Consider the following 21,849-nt stretch of genomic DNA (forward strand, 5'->3'; position numbering starts at 1 on the left):
GTAAGATTTTGTACAAATAAGTTTGTTTCAAATATTTTTACTGTGATTGATTTGGTTTCAATTTGTTTATTTAAAATATGTTTATTTTAGGTGACCAGTCTGAGACTGAGTACTCCTTCCCCTGTGTGTAAACTTTCAGATCTGAAGCCTCAGGATGAGACAAAGACATCCAGATTATTTCATTTAAATAAATGTGAACTTCCGACAAGAAGTTTATTATTGTTATAAAAGTGTTAATTTGTGCTATAATGTCTAACATTCAATAAAAAATATAGTCAGTTCAGGCCTTTTCAACTACAGTTCCCAAGAAGGCCATTGCAATACTATTTCGCTATGCTCTTCATGCCATGTTTGCAGTAAAAATGGGACATGGAAAGCAGAGGCTTATGTAGAAATGGACATTTATTAAACAGTGAAACATAGGAAAATGAGGTTTAATCAAAAATCACTCTATGCTCCCTATATAGTACACTATGCAGGGCATGAAATTACTGAATCTAGATCTTAATAGTCATTTCTGGTACAACATCTTTTATAAATATTTATATGTGGGAATCTGAAATCTACTGATATCTGAATTCACTATATAGAGAGTAGGGCTGGCACACAGCTCCAGGGTCCTGGGGTTGTGGGTTTGATTGCTGCTCCGGGTGACTGATTGTGAAGAGTTTGGTGTGTTCTCCTTGTATCTGCATGGGTTTCCTCTGGATGCTCCAGTTTCATGTCATGGTTCAAAGACACACTGGTAGGTGGACTGGCTATTCAAATGTGTCCCTAGATGTAAGTGAATGTGTGTGTATGTGTGTCGACCTGCGAAAGACTGGCGCCCATCTTCAGGGTGTCCCGGCCTTGCACCCAGTGATTCCGGGTAGGGTCTGGACCCACCGTGACCCAGAAATGGATAAGTGAAAGAACTAGATAGGCACTTGTGAGCTGTTTGAATTTCAGCCAGGGACAGGCATGCGGTATGAGGTCAGCATTTCCAACCATGGGAGGAAACCCATGCGGACAGAGAGAGAACACACCAAACTCCTCACAGACAGTCACCCAGGGACCTGAACCCACAAACTCAAGGGTCCCTGGAGCTGTGTGACTGCCTGCTACCTGCTTCATTATTGTTACTAATACAGTATTATAATAATGTAAACAAAACGATTACATTAATATAAATGTGTGCGTTGTGTATATTGTAATAGAAATTTTTATATGTCTCTGTTGATAAACTCTGTCTGCTTGTTTTGTCTGTATATTCCTTTCTAACCATCAGCAGAACTCAAAAACTAAGTGTATGTCAGGTCAGGTTCGAGGTCAGTGCTTTATCAGAACAAAACATTCTGTCCCTCATCTTGTGTATCAAACTGGGATGTCTCTAAGCAAACTAAGCTTGCAGAAACTTAGAGTGATTATCTTATGCTTATGACGTATAAACTACCTATATAAACTCTCTGTGAAAATATCTTCTTTGTCCTCATTCACATAGTGCTCTGTGCTACTGTGTGTTGACCACCTTAAGGTTAATAAACTACTTTCTGATTGCAAATGTTCTCTTAGATTTCAATTCTTAATACTTGTATTTATATTCTCCACCACAATTTGGCATTGTCGGCGGGATTTCACACTGTCTCTGAGGGGGGGATCGTTTCCAGTGGAAAGGGACTGATCACCTCTTGAACCCCATCTCACCTGTTTAAGGAACGGGACATAGACCGACCTCCCATCCCTAACGTGCTGAAATTCGGGAAAAGAACCTGGTGGTTGAAATTTTTTTTTTCAAAAAATCCTTGGTGAGTATTTTGCATTTCAGAAGGAGTGCCTGGATGATTGGCCTCCTTCTCAACCTCCCGAGCCAAATAATGATGCAGATGAAACAGCAGAAGAGGGAGAAGAGAATGCTGGCAATGAAGCTGCTATCAAGCCTCCTCTAACCTCAGCTACTCCCCAGCCATCACAAGCTCAACCCAACTCCAAAGTGGTAGAAGGGATGAAGACGAGAGGAATCCTCCTCCATCAGCAAAAGGATGAAGCATTTTAATGTTTGCTGCAATGTGCTAATGTCCTGGCAGACCAAATCAGAAAGCTGGAAGAAAGAAGCAGAAAAAAGAAAGCAGCAAGATCTCCTCCCACTGCACCGCCTTAGGAAAGCCCAAAGGGACTGAGCACCTCGCTTCAAATGCCGAGTATCCAGGTGATGGGACCTAATGGGGCAGATTATGTTTTCAGATGTGAAGATGTATGTGAAATATGTGAAGATCTCCCTTCGATTTCAGAGGGAGGACCGATGTTTGTGACTGGGTGGAACATTGTGAATGAACTGACAAAAGTATGTGCACACAAGATGAAACTGGAATGGACTAAAGTACAAAGAAATCTTCCTTTTCCCGAAAACATACAGTTGTATGTACAGGGGGCACCCTGGATCACCCTACCCAGTCGCAGTGACTGTCTTCTATACAAGACTTAAAGCAGCGTTTCCAGTCACACTGAATCTGGACAAACTGTCTCAGTGCAAGTAGAAAGAAGGACAGACTGTCGTTGATTATCTACATGAACTGGAACAAATCCATGAAGCTCACTCTGGACTTCAGAAACCCACTGACTGTCCCGGAAACGACATGAGCTCGTGGGAAAAGAACGCTCCATGTGTAAGTGGTTTGAAAATTTGAACTTTCTTAGTTCACACTGGGGCTACAATTTCTGTTTTAAAAACAGGGGCCTTACACCCCGAACCATGTTTGTCAGGGAGGAAAACATCTATATTGGGGGCGGGTGGAGTTCCTTTAATGGAATCTTACACTGATGAGCTTTGGTGTCACCATGCAGGAAGTGACACAACCCTAAAACATGCTTTCCTTCTATCATCAAATTGCCCTATGAATCTTTTAGCTAGGGAACTAATATGTAAATTAGAAATGAAATTGTCATGCACGAAGGGCATTGAGATAAGCATGGTAAATTTGCCACAAATTCCATCCAAACCTACACTTGTGGGGATGGGAGGGCAGTTAGAAAAATCAAACTTATGGTTACGCTTTTTTAATCATTCATTGGCAAAATTTAATTGTAATGTAATAACCTCAGGGGATTTGCATTGCACTGCCAGTGTGCAAACCTGGCGTGTTGATATGGAACAAATGTGTGTGTTCCAAGGTAGAGACAATGTGTTAGTCTCTGCAACCACCCGACTTGCTAGAGCAATGGGTGGGCTTCGCAGTAAATTTAACCTCAGATCAGAGTCAATGGTTTTGAGGGGAGGTACCTCACATTTCATTAGCAAAGGAAAAAAGTAAACATTGGAAAGACATGTCAAATTTCATTTTAACTTGTTTAACAATCACTGGTTGGCAGCCTAGTGAAATTGAAAATTGGGAATATTCAAAGACATCCAAAACATATAGAACAACACTAAATTTGTCATTCTCAGCCCAAGCTGGTGTCACTTTTGTCTCAACAAATCAGTAATCACTAACGAAGCAAATTTTTCTAGACGCCAGTGAACCTTGGCTGTGGTCCAAAGGCAAATATGATGTTGGTCTTATGAAAGGAGCTCCAGAATTAATAAGGCCATGCACAACTCAATATCCTCTGAAAAAGGAGGCCATCGACGTAATAACACCTGTTTTCAACAGTTTGTTGGAAAGAGAGATTATTATAGAATGTCTGGACTCAACATGTAGATTTCCAATTTGGCCTGTAAAAAAATCCCCAGCTCCAGGAAAACGAGAGCAGTGGTGCTTTGTTCAAGACTTGCAAGCTGTAAACAAAATTCACAGTGGTTCTCAGTGATAGATTTGGCAAATGCTTTTGTCAGTCTGAAAGTGCACAAAGACTCAGTTTTGCTTTGCTTTCTCTTTTCAAAGGAAATCATACACATTCACACGTGTCCCTCAAGGATACGCTGAGTCACCATCTTTTTTCAAGACAGCCCTGAGGGATAACTTAGCTAAGTTCTCTTTCCCAGGTACTAGAATATTTCTATAGTATGTAGATGATCTTTTGATATGTTCTCCTGAACAGAACACCTGTATAACTGACACTGTCTCTCTGCTTCATTTCCTAACACAGAATGGCCACAGAGTGGACAGGGACAAGATGCATGCGTGGCCATTGCTGATTAAATATCTCTATTGATTATGAATCATTTATATAAACAAATTTCCATCACAGTGTGAAAAGAGTCTCTGAAATCGCACACATACCAAAACCAACTTCAAAAAAGCAACTTCTCTCTTTTCTAGGTATGACTGGATACTGCAGAATGTGGATTCCAAATTATGCACAAACTTTGCTCCACTTACATGACATGGCACATAAAAAGAATCTAACAGCCTCATCCAAAGTAACCTGGACGCCTGAAGGGGAGGAGGTATTTGTAAATCTAAAAATAGCCCTTCAGAACGCATCAGTTTTAGCTCTGCCAAATCCAGAAAAATCTTTTGAACAATTTAGATGAAAAACAAGGCTATATGACTTCTGTTCTCTTACAAGAACACGGTAAGATACTTCAACCAGTGGCCTATTTCAGTGGGCGGCTAGACACCGTAGCTCAGGCTTATCCCTACTGCTTAAGAGCAGAAGCAGCAGCAGAGAAGGCTATCATAGAGAGATAGTGGGGTATGCAAACATCACCCTACACGTTCCACATGCAGTGTCCATGATCTTGCTGGAAAAACAGACATCACATCTTAGTGCAGCCAGGTGGCTTAAATATCACACATTATTGACAGAAATGCCAAATGTTACAGTAAAAAGGTGTACAGTATTGAACTCAGCTACTCTCCTACCCACAGAATAGAAAGGGGAGCCCAATAACTGTCTGCACACACTGGACCTTGTCTGCTCTCCAGGACCTGACCTGAAAGATGTTCCACTTGATAATCCTGATTTAATCCTCTGTGTAGATGGACCCAGCTACAAAGACTCTAAAGGCGTGACAAAAACGGTGTTTGCTGTTGTTTGACTAACGCACACTTTGCTTACAGGTAGCCTAACTTCCAGTTTTTCAGCACAGACTGCTGAACTAGTTGCACTGACTGAGGCATGCAAACTAGCCAAAGAAAAGGCAGTCACCATCTACACAGACTCCAGGTACAGTTACGGGGTTGTTCACAGCTTTGGGACCTTGTGGAAACAGACATTTTCTAACGTCATCAGGTAAGGCAATTGCACATCACATACTGGTGTCAGCACTTCTGGATGCCATTCTTTTAGTAAAACAGGTGGCCGTAGTACATGTACGTGCACATACATGTGATAAAACCCCAGAAGCATTGGGTAACGCGAGAGCAGATGCTGCAGCTAAGAAGGCAGCATCTGGCCCTGGGGTGTTTTTAATACAAGCCACCTTTGTTGAACCTCAGGATATTACACCTGAGGAAATTCATAAAACCAGAACAGCTAAAGATGTGAAAACATAGCGAACTCAGGGTGTAGGTTTAATGGGAAAATCTGGTTGGGACCAAACAACAAACCATGTCTACCTACCTACTACTTTCCTGACTTTGCGAAAATGGCCCATGGAGTGGACCATTGTTCAAGGGGAGGAATGGTAGACGCAGTAAATCAACAGTGGTTTGTAAAAGGCTTCTCAAATCACTCACAATTGTTTTCAAAAAAGTGTCTCACCTGTTAAAGTTAAAGTTAAACTCAACAGGTGCCGTCTCATATGAACACACACGGACATCCAGAACCTGACAAGGCTTTTGATCACCTACAAATGGATTTTTTTTTTTTTAATTAACACCATGTCTGAAAAAGAAATATGTGCTTGTGATCATTGCCATGTTTTCAAAATGGGTAGAAGCTTTCCCCACTTCTCTAACAAGATGCACTAACAGTAGCAAAAATACTGTTGAGGGAATTGTCCCCAGGTTTGGTATTGCTAGGAAAATCTCAACTGACATTGGGCCATCCTTTGTTAGCAAAATTTAAACACACATCAGTGAAGTAATTGGCATGCCACTACACAAACACTGTGCCTATCACCCTATGAGTGCAGGGGCGGTAGAAAGAGCAGATGGCACAATAAAACAAAAACTGATCAAAGTGTGTCAAGAAACAGGGCTAAATTGGGTGGAAGCACTGCTGCTCGTGTGCATGAGACAAAGAGTGTCGTCCAGGACAAAACTCTCCCCTTTCGAGATAATGTTTGGCCGTCCGCCAAATACAGGATGTGCTCCCAAAAGAGAAACACTGGCTTTGGAAGACGATCACATGCAAAAAATATTGTGCAACATTGTGCTCTGTTTTGTCTGATGTGCACAGGAGGGTGAAAGAATCTCTACCAAGCCCAGCAGTTACAGGACACACGGTGAAGCCTAGGGATTGGATCCTGACTAAAGTCTACAAGAGGGCGAACTGGAAAGCGGATCGATGGCAAGGACCGTTCCAGGTGCTGCTGACTACTCACACTGCAGTGAAGATTGCTGAGAGGGAGACGTGGGTCCACATCTCACACTGCAAAAGAGCCCCAGCCCCAGAATAGACACAACAAAATCACCAAGGCAGGAAAATTTTACATCTTGTTCAACCTCTGCAAGGTGACAGCATTCACCTTCGCCTGCATCATCCTGACAGCGTCCATCTGGATGACAGTGAAAATATGCAGGGAAGCACAACCTGAGACTACAGAAAGGTTCATGGAAATTTTTATATATGCCTCTGTTGAAAGACCCTGTCTGCTTGTTTTGTCTGTATATTCATTTCTAACCCTCAACAGAACTCAGAAACTAAGTGTTGTAGCGTGGTAACAGTATTTGAATTATTTCTGATTAATTGCGGTTATTAATTATAAATTATTTCTATCATTATTAATGTTAGATAATAACAATATTAATAATTCATCAGAAATTTGGATACGATTCACGCTGGGATGTGAGTTTTCAAGATCTTCAGACTTTATGGACAAACTCTCTACACAGTATTATTTCAAATAAAAAAACACTTTATTGGAAAGGGATAATAATCAGTTAATAAGCAAAGCACAATTATCATAATCACACAGGTCGACTAACCGATGGGCACAGCAGTTCCGTTGTGGTGGCAGCAGAGGGTCCAAGCCCTGGCTCGTACTGTTCTCCCAGTGGGAGCCGCTGAGGCTGGGCTCGCTAAGGAGGCGTCACTTATGTAAAGAACACCACTGGGCTCTAAACGTGTGAACACATGCGCGTTAACACTTTATTAAAAATGTGCGTGTTAACATGTAAAACTTTGTCGTGATAATGTGACCAAAATTGACACGTTTACACGCTTCTTAAGGTTTTCGCCTCAAATCCGGGCATACTTACATATTCATGATATGATTTACATCACACACTGTAACTGACACCTATGTTTCATCTGAATTATTCATAACATAGTGAGCTGAGCGCTGACCTATGGCTACGTTGAGCCCTACGTGAGCAGTGTGAAGACAGCAATACTACTAAGCTGATTCCAAAAGCAACTGGAAGTTTATTTTTCACAATTAAAGACTCTGGTGTTTAATACCTTAAAATTTGTAAACATGCACATTATTATATAACTTATTTCATAACATGCTCTGAAGCTTTTCATAATTTTATATCAAACAAACATCACTATTCTCTCACACTGTGTGTGACACATACTGAGGCGTAATTCATTCACATTGATAAATTATGTGCATTCCTTTAATAGCATACTGCTAAACACTACGATGTTAATACAAACCAATAGTGAAATTAATTTTCCAGATCCTCCTCTTTCTGTAAACATGTATGATATGTTTAAAGATACATTAATTTACTCATGTTTTATTTAATTATGTATATCTACTTCTATATATACATTAAAAACGTGAGAGGTTAAATCTCCTTCAAAATAAAATTGAACAAAAAAATCTGAATTACAAAAGGGCTTTTTTCAGCAGTAAATTCTGTGGTGGTTGAAGCGAGGGGTTTATATATATATATATACACACGTTCAACAATATAATGTATTATATTTATATATGTATAATGTTTTTACAAAATCTCATAAAAAGGATATTAAACACTGGAATGTTTACTCAACTCTCTTAAACGACTCTTTAAGTGACTCTTTTTCGACTCCTTGACTCACGTGCTTTTGGCCGTCTTACTGTTTTCTATGTTGCGCCGTTACGCCCGCTTGGGAGGTAGCCGTTCTCTGATTGGCTACTGGGCCTGGGGAAGTACACGTGACCGTCTCAAGTTTTCCAGAGAAAAGAAAAAAGATATGCTTAACGCTGCTTGAGCAGATAAAACATTTATACAATTATATACGAAATAATACCTCATATATAATTGAATGTTAATACATTAAGTATACTGATATAGTTACACCAACTATTCTAGTTATTAGAGATTAATTAACATTCTTTCAAATTGAGAAAGGAATTGGTTTTCTTCGTGACTCGATATTAACATCAATTCGTCAAATCATGTTAGTATACATTCACCTGAGAATAACATACGATAGACAATAATAAAACATTACATAATGCATAACTGGATTCAGAAAAGCATACGTGTCCAAGACAACTCTTTTTTTGGACAGTGATAAAACGAGAGAGAGAAGAAGAGAGAGCGAGAGACAACGGGGTGCTCTCAGTGACATATGATTTCCCCGAAATGTCCACTTGGAGGCACTGTTGATTGACTATGATGTTTTAAGAACAAAATTTAGCTGCATTCCCTTGGGGCCATATGGCGATTTTACGATAAGATTGTGGATAACGAATGTCCTTTTAGGAGAGTTCTGAGTTCTATCAGGTGATAGGTTTAATATCCACTCCCCAGGATTCCTTAACTGGTTTAAGATTTATCCTTCGGTCTAATGGTATGTCATAACTTTTGAACCGACCACTTAGTGTAGGTATGGACCTTTCGTGAACCTCTCAGGGTCACTGGAAAGGGGGTTTTGCGGCCTTCCAATCTCCAACAGATTATGTGTGTGTGTGTGTGTGTGTGTTTCATAGGTCCCCACAGCTCACTGCTATGGAATGTGAGGTTTTGAAAAAAGAAAGTCAAAGGATGAATCTTAAAATTTCTCCATTTCTTGATCTAGATCCAGAGTCTGAAAAAGGTTCAGCATACCTGGGCCTTCCTCCACTATAGTGTATGTCAGGTCAGTTCGAGGTCAGTGCTTTATCAGAACAAAACATTTTGTCCTTCATCTTGTGTATCAAACTGGGATGTCTCTAAGGAAACTAAGCTTGCAGAAACTTAGAGTGATTATCTTATGCTTATGACGTATAAACTATCTATATCAACTCTCTGTGAAAGCATATTCTTTGTCCTCATTCACATAGTCTCTTTGCTATTATGTGTTGACCACCTTAAGGTTAATAAACTACTTTCTGATTGCAAATGCTCTGTTAGATTTCAATTCTTAATACTTGTATTTATTTTCTCCACCACATGTATGACGACAGCTGGAGTACAAAATGGAGTGGAACATGAAAAACGGCCAAATACCAACATGGGAATGACACAAATGGGTGGTGTATAAAAACAGGTGTGACATGAACACAGGTGGAGTAAAACGTGTAGTGCGACAATGGGTGCTACACACACAAGTGGAGTATGAAAACTGGCGTGACATGAATGAGTGGATTACTGAAATGGGCTTGACATCAATATGGGTGGAGTACAAAAATGGGTGAGACATGAGAATGGGTGGAGTACAAAAACTGTTGCAACACAAAACGGTGGAGTCTGAAGAATGAGTCCAAAAACTGACTTCTTGTTAAGTCGTGACGTATCAACCTTGTGAAACGTCATGCTCAGGTCCAACCCTCTGCTCGGTATAGCCATTTTAGTGATTTTGCTACTAGATTTAGTGACTCTTCAGACCTTCTAGTGAATTATTATGAAAAAAAATTACTGGTACCATGTCTAGCTCCTTCTTGGATCCAGGGAGTCCGTTATATTTCTGTAAAATAAAAAAAAATGCATAATGCCGAACTTAGTGCTATTAGCCACAATGATAATCTGGGCAGACACTTAGCTAGCTACACCTGCTAGCAACCAGATAACAACTGAACCAAATATTTTGTCATTATACTGCATACATTCATATACCTCTAAAGCTCTTGTTTTTTTTTCTCTTTTACTTGCACGTACACATTTTGAAAGCAAATGTATTTAACATTTATGTAATGTATTAACATTTCCACATAACCATTTCTTTAGCTAGCATTATTTAAACACACCTGAGTTTTTCTTTACATAATAACCACACACAATGCCAGTCATATGATTAAGGGTAAAAGAAACTCAAAAGAATAGCACATAACATAAACACCTTATTACCCTGCTGAAAAATACAGCTCAAGACCAGCTTTTGCTGGTAGCTGGTTTTGGATGGTCTAATCTGGTCTTTGATGGCTTGACCAGCATAGCTTTTTTTTTATATAGTTATGCTCAGTCAGCACCAGTTTCTTTGGTGATGCTGCTTGGGCTTGTTTGTCTCGCTATTCATGCTGATTCTTACTTGTTGTTGAGGTTGATCATGCTTGTAGACAAACTAATCCATCAAACTCAAACAAAAGCATACCCAATGCTGGTCAAGGGCTAAGCTGGTCTACCAGGTCAATCAGCAGGGTTAAAAAGCTATTTGCTAAACAAACAACAAATAATGCCCAACATTACAATAAAACCAAATAACATTTTTCCAGTAAGTGTGATATTCATTCATTCATTCGTTCATTCATTCATTGTCTGTAACCGCTTATCCAGTTCAGGGTCATGGTGGGTTCGGGGCCTACCAGGAATCACTGGGTGAACGGCAATAACACACCCTGAAGGGGGCGCCAGCCTTCACAGAGCGACACAAACACACATTCACTTAACTGTGATATTTCGTGTGTGATTGTGTTGGTTTAACTTTTTCCAAATCTCTCCTTGTGGCACTGCAATTATTTGAGATTATCATCCAACCAGCATGACCAGCATAAACAATTCTGGTTGACCAGCATAACCAAAATCAACTATTATTGGGTGGAGGACTGCTGACATGCAGACTGACCAATTAAATGTTTACAGAGAAGGTTATCTACCAATAACGTTAGCTCTACAGTCAGACCATGCAATCAGAAGATTTTAGGCTACTTCACCACTCCCCCTCCTCACGAACCAAATGGAGTAAGGGAGGGTGTGACTAGTTGTGAACGAAACACTTCTCGAAATTCTATGTAAGCTCTAGAAAAACAAAATCTCAGACGTTTGTGAAATTCCGCCCGGACATTTTTTTAAGTCTAAAACAGAGGATATATCCTGGTAAAAGAGGACGTCTGGTCACCCTAGTATTGCAGATACCAACCTGAATTTTGCTCAAGTATCGGATCAGAAAGGAAATAGGTGGTATTGAACATCACTACTTTTAGAGCTGTTCTCAGGAATAGGGTGCTTAGTTGAACAGTGGTTACATGTTGTAACACTGGATCACACTAACTTCTCCTCTAGTGTGGGGAATTAGGAAGCCCTGTATACATACACAAAGAGTTACCATCTCTTAAAGGCACAGCGTAGCTGTAACTGTTACAATGTGATACAATGTCTTTATTTACAATAATAACAAATAATCAACTATAAAAACATTTTATCTTGTCAGTTACTGACAGTATGTATGATCATGGAAAGCCTGTTATTTTCTGTTCATACAAAGCTACTAAACTGAAGCACCATTTTAAGATGACATTAAAGCAACTCGTCTAAAAGAAAAATACAAGGTCACGTTTAAGTTTTTGAACATTTCTAAAACTAAGCACATTGACGGTTTTGTCAACCAAGTAATCTATACTTGATAAAGGAACAGGGCATCGCTGGAACTAGATATTTATTACTGACTTGCATTTCTATAAGGGTCTGACTGATAAAACGGTGTTGTAACAAATTCACAGCCTCGTTTATTTTGAGTAACACCTCAGAGTAACTCTGGTGTTCTGGCTTTAATATTCCAGAGATTTTGTCCATTTTCGTGTAAAGTTAAATAAAAAGCTGTGCAGATGTAATTTCCTCATCAGAAAGTCAGTAACGGTGAGATTTGTCCATGTATTTGTGTTGTTATAGGGACAGACAAGATAACTTTGTTAAAATGTTAAATATATAGTAGAAAATTAAAGGCTGAGTCATAGAAACATTCTCCACCCATAAAGAAGTGACTTTGATAAATATTACCTCAACAACATTCAATATTTCAGTTCGAGGCTCCAGTAAAACTCTGAGCTGCTCACCACGGTGGATCGTGGACCTATAGCGATGAAGCAGTGCGAGTGTGTCCCAGGTCAGCTCTCAACTCTCTGATCTTTTCAACACGCATTTTTTAGCAAATAAGTACTTGTCCAGGGAAAAGAGGACCTCTGGTCACCACTGAACAGTTCCGAATTTAGTTCACGAACTGGAATGTAAAATATGGCTGAACTAACAAGGAGGCACTACTACACCGTCTATTAAGTTCTCTCTGTGAAATACGGCTGAATTACCTGTTCCTACTCGCACATGAGCATTAATCAACATTAAGTGTCAGTCCATCAGTAAGCGAATATGCCTCTTGAAGGCAGTCTGGCCAACTCTACCATGCTTGTTTGAGTTTAAAGTTTGATAATCGTCCTTTTTAAGTCCCTACCTCTCCTGTTCCCAGTGACAGAACATCTGCTGAGCTACATGAGATCGTCTACCAGTTTTATATGACTCAAAGAGCCAATCAGAAATTAGAAAAGAAAAAATATATTTTTGATTGGTTATTTACAGCTGGCTTTGTGTTTGGGTGGGCATGGCTCTGGGTGGGCAGAGAGGAAATTTGGGTGGACGAAAATGAGTGGAATTACAGATGTATTACAGAAACAGCTGTATGGAATCTGTGGTGTTTCAAAACGAGTGTAGGTTCAAAATGGGTGGAACCCCAAAATGGGTAAAGCCTTAAAATGACTGGAGTAGGAAAACAAGTGGGGTTTTAAAATGGGTACAAAAAGGAGTGGAGACATTTTATGCAGATCATGAGCCACTGAAGTGGCGTTAAATGTGTTGTTTCATATGGTAAAGAGCTCCATCTGTTAGTGCTCTGACAAATTGTGAACTTTATTTAAAATTTTGTTTTTTAAATTACACACCATGTTACATTCTAATATGATAGACCAAGAAAACCTGGCAGACCTAAGCAAACTTTTCAGTTTTAGGGCCACACTGAGATTTAAAAATTGACAGGTGGGATAAGGATTGGGAACTAAAATACATAAATTACATGTGAAAACTAAGAAGTAAAAATTGCCTACTTACCTTATTCAGTTTTAGTGGGAATAGTGTCACCCTTTTTTTCATTCTATTCAATCAAAGTTTGGCCACAGAGTCAGCACATTTAAACCTTATTTACATTTCAACATAATGAATACAAACCGGATTACAAAAAAGTTGGGACACTAAAATTTTATTCACAAATTGTGAATAAAAACTGAATGCAATGACGTGGAGATGGCAAATGTCAATATTTTATTCGTAATAGAACATAGATGACAGATCAAAAGTTTAATCTGAGTAAATGTAACATTTTAAAGAAAAAATATGTTGATTCAAAAATTCACAGTGTCAACAAATCCCAAAAAAGTTGGGACAAGTAGCAATAAGTGGCTGGAAAAAGGAAATTGAGCATATAACGAACAGCTGGAAGACCAATTAACACTCATTAGGTCAATTGACAACATGATTGGGTGTAAAAAGAGCTTCTCAGAGTGTCAGTATCTCTCTGAGGCCAAGATGGTAATAGGATCACCAATTCCACCATTGTTGGGCACAAAGACAGTGCAGCAATACCAGAATGGCGTTACCCAGCATAAAATAGCAAAGACTTGTAAGTTATCATCATCAACCGTGCATAACATCATCAAAAGATTCAGAGAATCTGGAACGATTGCTGTGCGTAAGGGTCAAGGCCGTAAAACTCTACTGGATGCTCGTGATCTCCAGGCCCTTAAACATCGATCCATCCATTATCTGTAACCGCTTATCCAATTTAGGGTCGCGGGGGGTCCAGAGCCTACCTGGAATCATCGGGCGCAAGGCGGCCCTTAAACATCACTGCACCACAAACAGGAATGCCACTGTCAAGGAAATAACAGAAAGGGCTCAGGAATACTTCCAGAAAGCATTGTCAGTGAACACAATCCACCGTGCCATCCGCCGTTGCCAGCTGAAACTCTACAGTGCAAAGAGGAAGCCATTTCTAAGCACCACTCCACAAGCTCAGACGTTTGCACTGGGCCAGGGGTCTTTTAAAATGGAGTGTGGCAAAATGGAAGACTGTTCTGTGGTCAGATGAGTCACAATTTGAAGTTCTTTATGGAACACTGGGACGCCATGTCATCCGGACCAGAGAGGACAAGGATAACCCAAGTTGTTATCAATGCTCCGTTCAGAAGCCTGCATCACTGATGGTATGGGGTTGCATGAGTGATTGTGGCATGGGCTGCTTGCATGTCTGGAAAGGCACCATTAATGCAGAGAACTATGTTCAGGTTCTAGAACAACATATGCTCCCATCTAGACGTCATCTCTTTCAGGGAAGACCCTGCATTTTTCAACAAGATAATGCCAGACCACATTCTGCAGCAATCACAACATCATGGCTACGTAGGAGAAGGATCCGGGTACTGAAATGGCCAGCCTGCAGTCCAGATCTTTCACCTATAGAGAACATTAGTGCGACAAAGAAGGCCCAAGACGATTGAACAGTTAGAGGCTTGTATTAGACATGAATGGGAGAGCATTCCTATTTCTAAACTTGAGAAACTGGTCTCCTCTGTCCCCAGACGTCTGTTGAGTGTTGTAAGAAGAAGTGGGGATGCCACACATTGGTAAAAATGGCCTTGTCCCAACTTTTTTGGGATTTGTTGACGCCATGAAATTTTGAAACAACATATTTTTCCCTTAAAATGATACATTCTCTCAGTTTAAACTTCTGATCTGTGATTTCTGTTCTATTCTGAATAAAATATTAGATGTTGCCATCTCCACATCATTGCATTCAGTTTTTATTCACAATTTGTTTAGTGTCCCAACTTTTTTGGAATCCGCTTTGTATATTGTGAAGTTTTGAAAATAAATGAAATGCCAGACTAATTATGTGAATGTGATTTTGTAATATATTTTTGTATTGCAGTCTAAACAAAACCAATACAGCGTTTACAGCAGCAATTTCAACAAAAGTTAAAGGTTTATGCGTGATGTCTTAAACCAGCCAAATGGTTAGATCACACTGGTGTGACTGGTGACTCCAGACGTGTAGCAGAACTCAGCTTAAAAATGGCAAATGTGACAAATAAATATCTGTAGATCTAATGGACTCAGCTGAATGTAAGATATTGAAAGGTGAAATTAAAGTGGTTTAGGACAATTTTGTAAATACTCAGAGGGCCAGATAAAACAGCCTAATGTGCCATATATGGCCCACAGGCCATAGTTTGCCCACCATTGTGATAGACCATAAAATATGTAATATTCACAGGGTCAGGTTTAATATTCAGTTCCATTGTATTGACATTGCTACATCCCATTAAAAAAGCTAAAGGCAACGTTGATGACTCCAGGGAACTATTGTTCTCTGTGGTTTGTTTACGTTCAGAAGTTCCACATTTTTTATGGTGCAACACTATGTTATGTATGTTAAATAATAATAAAAAGATTGTTTTATGTATATGGCTATTTATGTAAGTTTTTTTTTTTTACTTTTTTATTATTTAGGTTTTTATTCACAGAGTGCATTTACATGCACAGTCCAATAGCAGCACTAAATCAGGGTTTGTGAGTAAACTAATCAACACATTAACATGCACTTTAGAAAAACTCCATTTTAAAACCATTTTTATAATTCACCATTTTTCATGTTGCACTTGTTTTCATACTGTTTGTGTGGCCCAAACTTTTATGTAACACCCATTTGTGATGCACCCATTTTCATAGTTTATTTATTTTGGTACTCACTCATTTTCATGACACACCTGTTGTAGAGCGCCCATATACGTACTCAATCTATTTTGTGTAATTAACTTCTTTACAAACTCCATCCATTTTTGCACTGAACCTGTTTTGTCACAGACTTGCCACCTGTCATACTCCATCTGTGATACTCCACCCACCCCCCACCAGAACCACCACAATTCTTTACTTAAAAATTCTTTACTTCTTTTCTTGAAAAAGAAAAAAAAAAAAAAAAAAGACCATAGTTCTATGCCTGATACAAACTTTAATTAACCCAACAGAAAAGCCACTGATGCACTAGTTGAAATATCATTATGCTAGCAGGGGAAACTTGATTAATAATGAACATAAAGTAAACCTGCTGTAAAAGCCGGTTAAAATGCTCATGTATTTAGGGCATACTGAAATGATTTTTATGTTCTTTCCTGACGTTATAACTTACAGATATCTGTATATAATGAGTTAATAGTTGATCAACCCAGTTTTGTTTTTCTACCTGTAGATGAATATTTGATTGTACCTGTCAATAATCTCAGTATTTAAGTGTATTTGGGACCTACTACTGTAAATTACACTATGGCTTTCCTTAATCTGTACCTTGTCAAAGAAATTTATTGCAATGAGACAATTACACCTAGATGTACCCCCTGGTTAAAGCTTAGCCCCCCCAATCATAATCTCTAGGGCCTTGTCCAGTTTCACGCTCATTTTTGTACAGATTTGCTCGACATTGGTGGAATAAATTGAAGAATAAATTGGGGAATAAATAACAATCACAGAAAAAAAATCATGTGTCAATGAAAGTACAAAACATATTTTCATCCAGATCCTTGCAAATGGCTGCAGTTTTCCTGAGAGTTTCAACCGAGACTGTAAGATAATTTGTTGGCAATTTGTTGTGCAGTTAATTTCTAGTTGTTATTCATAGCTAGAGTCGCACCAACGCTTAAATTGCTATTAAGATTGTTATGATGGACTCATTTCATTAGCGAACTTGACTTTGAGTGACTTCTTTAAAAAATAGCCACTTGTGTACACCTTTTTTTGCTGCCATCCTCACTGGCTTTTGACACCCATGTGTCACACTTGTTGCACCCGAGTAACGTAAGTCTCGCATGACAAGTTTCCTTCCAGTTTTGGCGCTGCTCACAACCAGTCTCACGTGACAGCAGCCAATCACACTGGCCATATGTGTTACGGGGAGGTAGGACTCATGTAGAAAATATGATTTAACGCTTCCTGCATCTATAGGTTAAGACATATCTGGGTTTTTTGGAGTTGGATCTAATTATTTTTGAGGATTAATTGATACAATTAGTTCATTCAAAAGCACGAGAGACGGACACTGTGATTGGCAAATGCAAGAAATGACTGACAGTGTCTCCTACACACTACGCCCATTACCGGGCTGCAGACATCCCCGTTAGCAACCCTTCAGAGCCGCCCATGAAACCCCGTGTGCACTTTCTGTCGTGGACGGGGGGGGGGGAGGGGGGGGGCACTGTTCAGGTGTATAAATGCCCCACTGATTAGGAGCCCTGTGCAGGGAGCGGGGTTCTGTTTGCAATTCGGCCGCAGTCTCGCATCTTGGTGAAACTTTGCAGAACACGACTGAAATGGGGTTTTGTTCAACATGATAGCATTTTTCTGACCGTTACAGGTGAGCTGGTAAAACAGAACATACACATACTGCGATAAAATTGCTTAGTACGTGATATAATTCTAAGGTATTATGTTTTAAACAAGGCATTATTGTTTTAAACGTGTTGTTTTTCCAAGGCATTTAGGACGCTGAAGTTGGTTCCTTATTCGCAGCTCCCGATTCCTTTGGCTCCTTATTCTTATTCCAAGACTGAAGTTAGCTGCTTATTCGCAGTTCCAGATTCAGTGAGCCGCGGTGAAGGAAAGGGACTGTTCGATGTGCACATAATGCTGCGCACATTGCTTTTAACGCTTCATGGACAAATGAATAGCACTAAATACAGAAAGTAACGAACTGTTTACCCTCACAACACACAAAACAAGACAAAAACATGTACGAAATATTTTCTTTGTTCCTTTACTCAATCGCTGTTTAGTTTGTTTATTTGATCCTAAAGGTCTCTGCAGTTTAAAACACTTATATAAAATAGTATATTGTATGGTATTTTAAGATTTCAGATTTATTTTTATTTTTTATTTTAAATAAAAAAAATAAAACAGAAAATATCATGTATGTTAAATTGATATTTAAATATTAAACGGACGGACTGTATTGACTTAGCTAGCAAGGTAGATCTGGGCCGATTCTGACTCAGGCTCGGCACTGTCGGCTGCCTGCCGTCTCAGCGTGAATGCGGCACCCTGCATCTGGCCCAATTCCGGCTGCACGGTGGCACTGTCGGCTGGCGAGGTGATTGCCATTGCAGTTAGCACACTACAGATCAAAGCATTTTATTAAACACTGCGTATTAATCGTATGTGGCCCACATCTAAAAATAAAAGACAACACTAGTAACTCTGGACAACGATGTAAAAATAAATAGAATCATTATTTTAACTTGTTAAATGCCACACAGTTATCGGTAAGCTTTGTTAATGTTGTAATATTTTAGAATAATTGTTTAATGACTGGGACACGAACGACAGAAATGATTATGATAAATAGGATTAATAAGGAGACAGTGTCGTGCTTAAGGGAGGACTTTGTTATTTAAGTTTTTGAAGATGACTGGACTGGAATGACAGCTTTAAAATGAATGAACTCTGAATGAGAAAACGGAAGGTGGAAGAAGCGAACCGCTGTAAAAACACAGAAGGAGACGATGAAGATTCGTGCTTTTTTCTCTGACCGCGGCGCGCGAGCAGCTCTCACCGGCCTCAGGCAACAGCTTCATCCCGTAAGTATTTCAATTTAACCTTATATTTTTGGATACATATGTATTTTGCTATTGTCCAAATGTAGTTACATTGTTAATGTTATGTACGATATTCTATCAACTGCTATATGTTACATACGTAATATTAAAATATATATTTTTCAAATGACAACTTTAGCTAACCTGTTTAAGTCTAGCTAGCTCTTTTTTCCCTCTGACAGAAAACATTTAAATGACATGACAATCGCTCATACATGAGTTATTTAATTTGAGTAATTATGTGGTTTGATGGCGTATTTTACAAGAGAATGTGAACATTTCTGTGGGTTTTTTATGTCACACAGAACCGCATACCTCAGTATAAGAAATAAAACAAGAAATACAACTGCTTAAACACATTAAGAAGACATAAGGAACTAGCTACCACTAAGCAGGTTAAAATACATTCTCAATCTCAGTGCTAGTATTTGGTGTAATGTAATTTTATAAATATATAATTCCACATACACTAATCCTTTGTTAGGGAGTAGCACTGATTTTGGGCTAGTGATTAATGGGTTGAAGGAGGTTATAAACAATAGAAGCCTTTTTACTGAGAGAAAAAAAATAAACAAAAGCATGTGAAGTAGTTTATTTTTGGAGCTGTGAAGTTAGTTAAATTTTTCAACATTAACTATGAACATGAACTAATTCATTTACTTTATGTAATTATGTAAAGATGGACTGCAGTAAGAAAACTAGTGGGGCAGTGAGAAATACAGGTGGGCAGGGAGAAAAGCAGATAGGAGGTTAATTTAAATTATTTAGAAGAGATCTTTAGTTGTAGCATAATCATTTGTATAACCGTTTGTACTATAACCTGATAATCTTTTACATTTGAAGTTCTGTAGTTAATGAATTTGCATGCATAAGCATTTTACAGTTTTTTGTTAAATATTTTTAAAGAAAGTATATTGAAGAGAACAGAACATGTACATAATCTTTAAATGTTTAATTATAGAGCTGGAATTCAACAAGGAGTACAACTGAGGTGACTACACTTGAGCGTTCTTTCACTACACTGCACATCCTGAAGATCCCTGTTGTCCAGGCTGCCAGAGATGAGGATACGGCTGATATTTCCATCATTGTTGAGGGCAGTGAGGTATTGACAAAGTGTGACAACACAGCAGAGGCTTGCAAACTGTTGATGGAACTGATGTATGCCATGAATGTCAAATGTGTACTTGCACATATTTGAGGAAACTCAAAATGTTTTAAAGTACCCTTCTGCCATTTTGTTACTTTTCCAAACCTACTGGTGAAATATTTTTGTATTTCACAATGTATTTTGTACACAAAGGTTTGGTTATATGGCCTTAGCGTAGTACATAAATTACATATTTTTAAAGAAAAGTCTGAATGTAAATGAAAAACAGTATTTGAATATTAATTGGATTTAGGAAATCATGACACTGCCCATTTCAAATTTCAATGCCAGTTACAAATGTATTTTCTATTTATTGATTTTATGTACTGTTTGTATACATTGCAATTGCTGTATTTTTACACTGTTTCAAGGTTGTATGGAAAGCACACTTAACTGTTATTACATTGTCAGATATGTTGTTATTGTGGTGGTACCCTCAGTTGTACATATTTGTACATTTAATTAGGGAACATAATTATATTATAATTGTAGATTTTAAAATGTGTTGCTTTCATACACCCTGTTTCATCTCCAGGACTTTTATTATGTTTTTTGTTATGACATTTCTATAATGAAGTATTACAAACATGTATCTCTCCCTCTGGAGAAGAGAATGCAATGTACCTTTAAGGAACAAAACTGGACTGTGGGACAAACCCATACATTTAGTGACCAATAATGTGCCTTTTTTTCTGAGAGTGTAAGTTATTTAATAAAGCAGTAATTTCACCATGAACCTGTTTCTAACCTTTTCTGAGGGAAGGGAGGGTGGGGGTGGGGGGGTATAAAAATAAACTATTACAACCGATAATGAGCCAGATCTTTCCGAGTCATCCGCAAAAAGCAGACATGGGATCCTGAGACCACCGAACCTGACACCTTCTACCACTTGGCTATGCCAAGAAATTCGGTCCATAATAATTATGAACAGAACTGGTGACAGTGGGCAGCCCTGACGGAGTCCAACTCTAACTGGAAACCAGTCGGACCTACTGCCAACCATACGAACCAGACTCCTGCTCTGTTTATACAGGGACTGGAGAGCTCGTAGCAAAGAGCCTAGTACCCCATACTCCCAGAGCACCCCCCACAGAATATCCTGAGGGACACAGTCGAATGCCTTCTCCAGATCCACAAAACGCATGTAGACTGGTTGAGCAAACTCCCACGCATCTTCCAGGATCCTAGAGAGTGTAAAGAGCTGGTCCTGTGTTCCACGACCGGGCCAGAATCCGCATTGTTCCTCCTGGATCCAAGGTTCAACTATCAGTCAGACTCTCTTCTCCTTTACCCCTGCACAGACCTTACCGGGGAGGCTGAGGAGTGTGATCCCCCTATTGTTGGAACACACCCATGGCAGGGGGCCTGCCTGGTCTGTCCCGCATCCTCCCCTGCCATCTGATTCAACTAACCACTAGGTGGTGATCAGTTGACAGCTCAGCACCTCTCTTCACCTGAGTGTCCAGAACATATGGCCGCATGTCCGATAATATGACTATAAAGTCGATCATCGAAACGCGTCTAAGGGTATCCTGATGCCAGGTGTACTTGTGGGCACCCTTATGCTCGAACATGGCGTTCATAAATGGATAAACTGACAGGCACAGAAATCCAATAACTGAACACCACTCAGGTTAGGTTCAGCGGTGCCGTTCCTTCCAATCATGCCCCTCCAGGTCTTACTGTCATTGTCCATGTGAGTGTTGAAGTCCCCCAGGAGAACAATGGAGTCCCCAGAATGAGTACTCTCCAGCACTCACTCTAGGGTCACCAAGAAGGCCAGGTACTCTGAACTGCTGTTCGGTGCATAAGCACAAACAATCGTCAGAGCCCGTTCCCCAACCCGAAGGCACAG

At 39.4% G+C, this 21,849-nt stretch overlaps 2 protein-coding genes across 5 annotated transcripts in view; both read left to right on the forward strand.

Moving 5' to 3' along the window:
- The window catches only part of LOC136690970 (alpha-2-macroglobulin-like), a 52,744-nt gene extending 51,227 nt beyond the window's left edge, over positions 1-1,517 (forward strand). For both annotated transcript variants that reach the window (XM_066663141.1, XM_066663149.1), the window contains exon 35: positions 91-1,517. In XM_066663141.1, coding sequence (XP_066519238.1) covers positions 91-131 — 41 coding nt within the window. In that variant the 3' untranslated portion in view covers positions 132-1,517. The remainder of the gene's footprint in view (positions 1-90) is intronic.
- Positions 1,518-17,497: 15,980 nt separating this feature from the next.
- The window catches only part of LOC136690953 (alpha-2-macroglobulin-like), a 34,715-nt gene continuing 30,363 nt past the window's right edge, over positions 17,498-21,849 (forward strand). For all 3 annotated transcript variants that reach the window (XM_066663101.1, XM_066663111.1, XM_066663129.1), the window contains exon 1: positions 17,498-17,607. The gene's annotated coding sequence lies outside the window, so the exon portion shown is untranslated. The remainder of the gene's footprint in view (positions 17,608-21,849) is intronic.

The sequence above is a fragment of the Hoplias malabaricus genome, chromosome 1 (genome assembly GCF_029633855.1).
Source record: "Hoplias malabaricus isolate fHopMal1 chromosome 1, fHopMal1.hap1, whole genome shotgun sequence".
Lineage (NCBI taxonomy): Eukaryota > Metazoa > Chordata > Actinopteri > Characiformes > Erythrinidae > Hoplias > Hoplias malabaricus.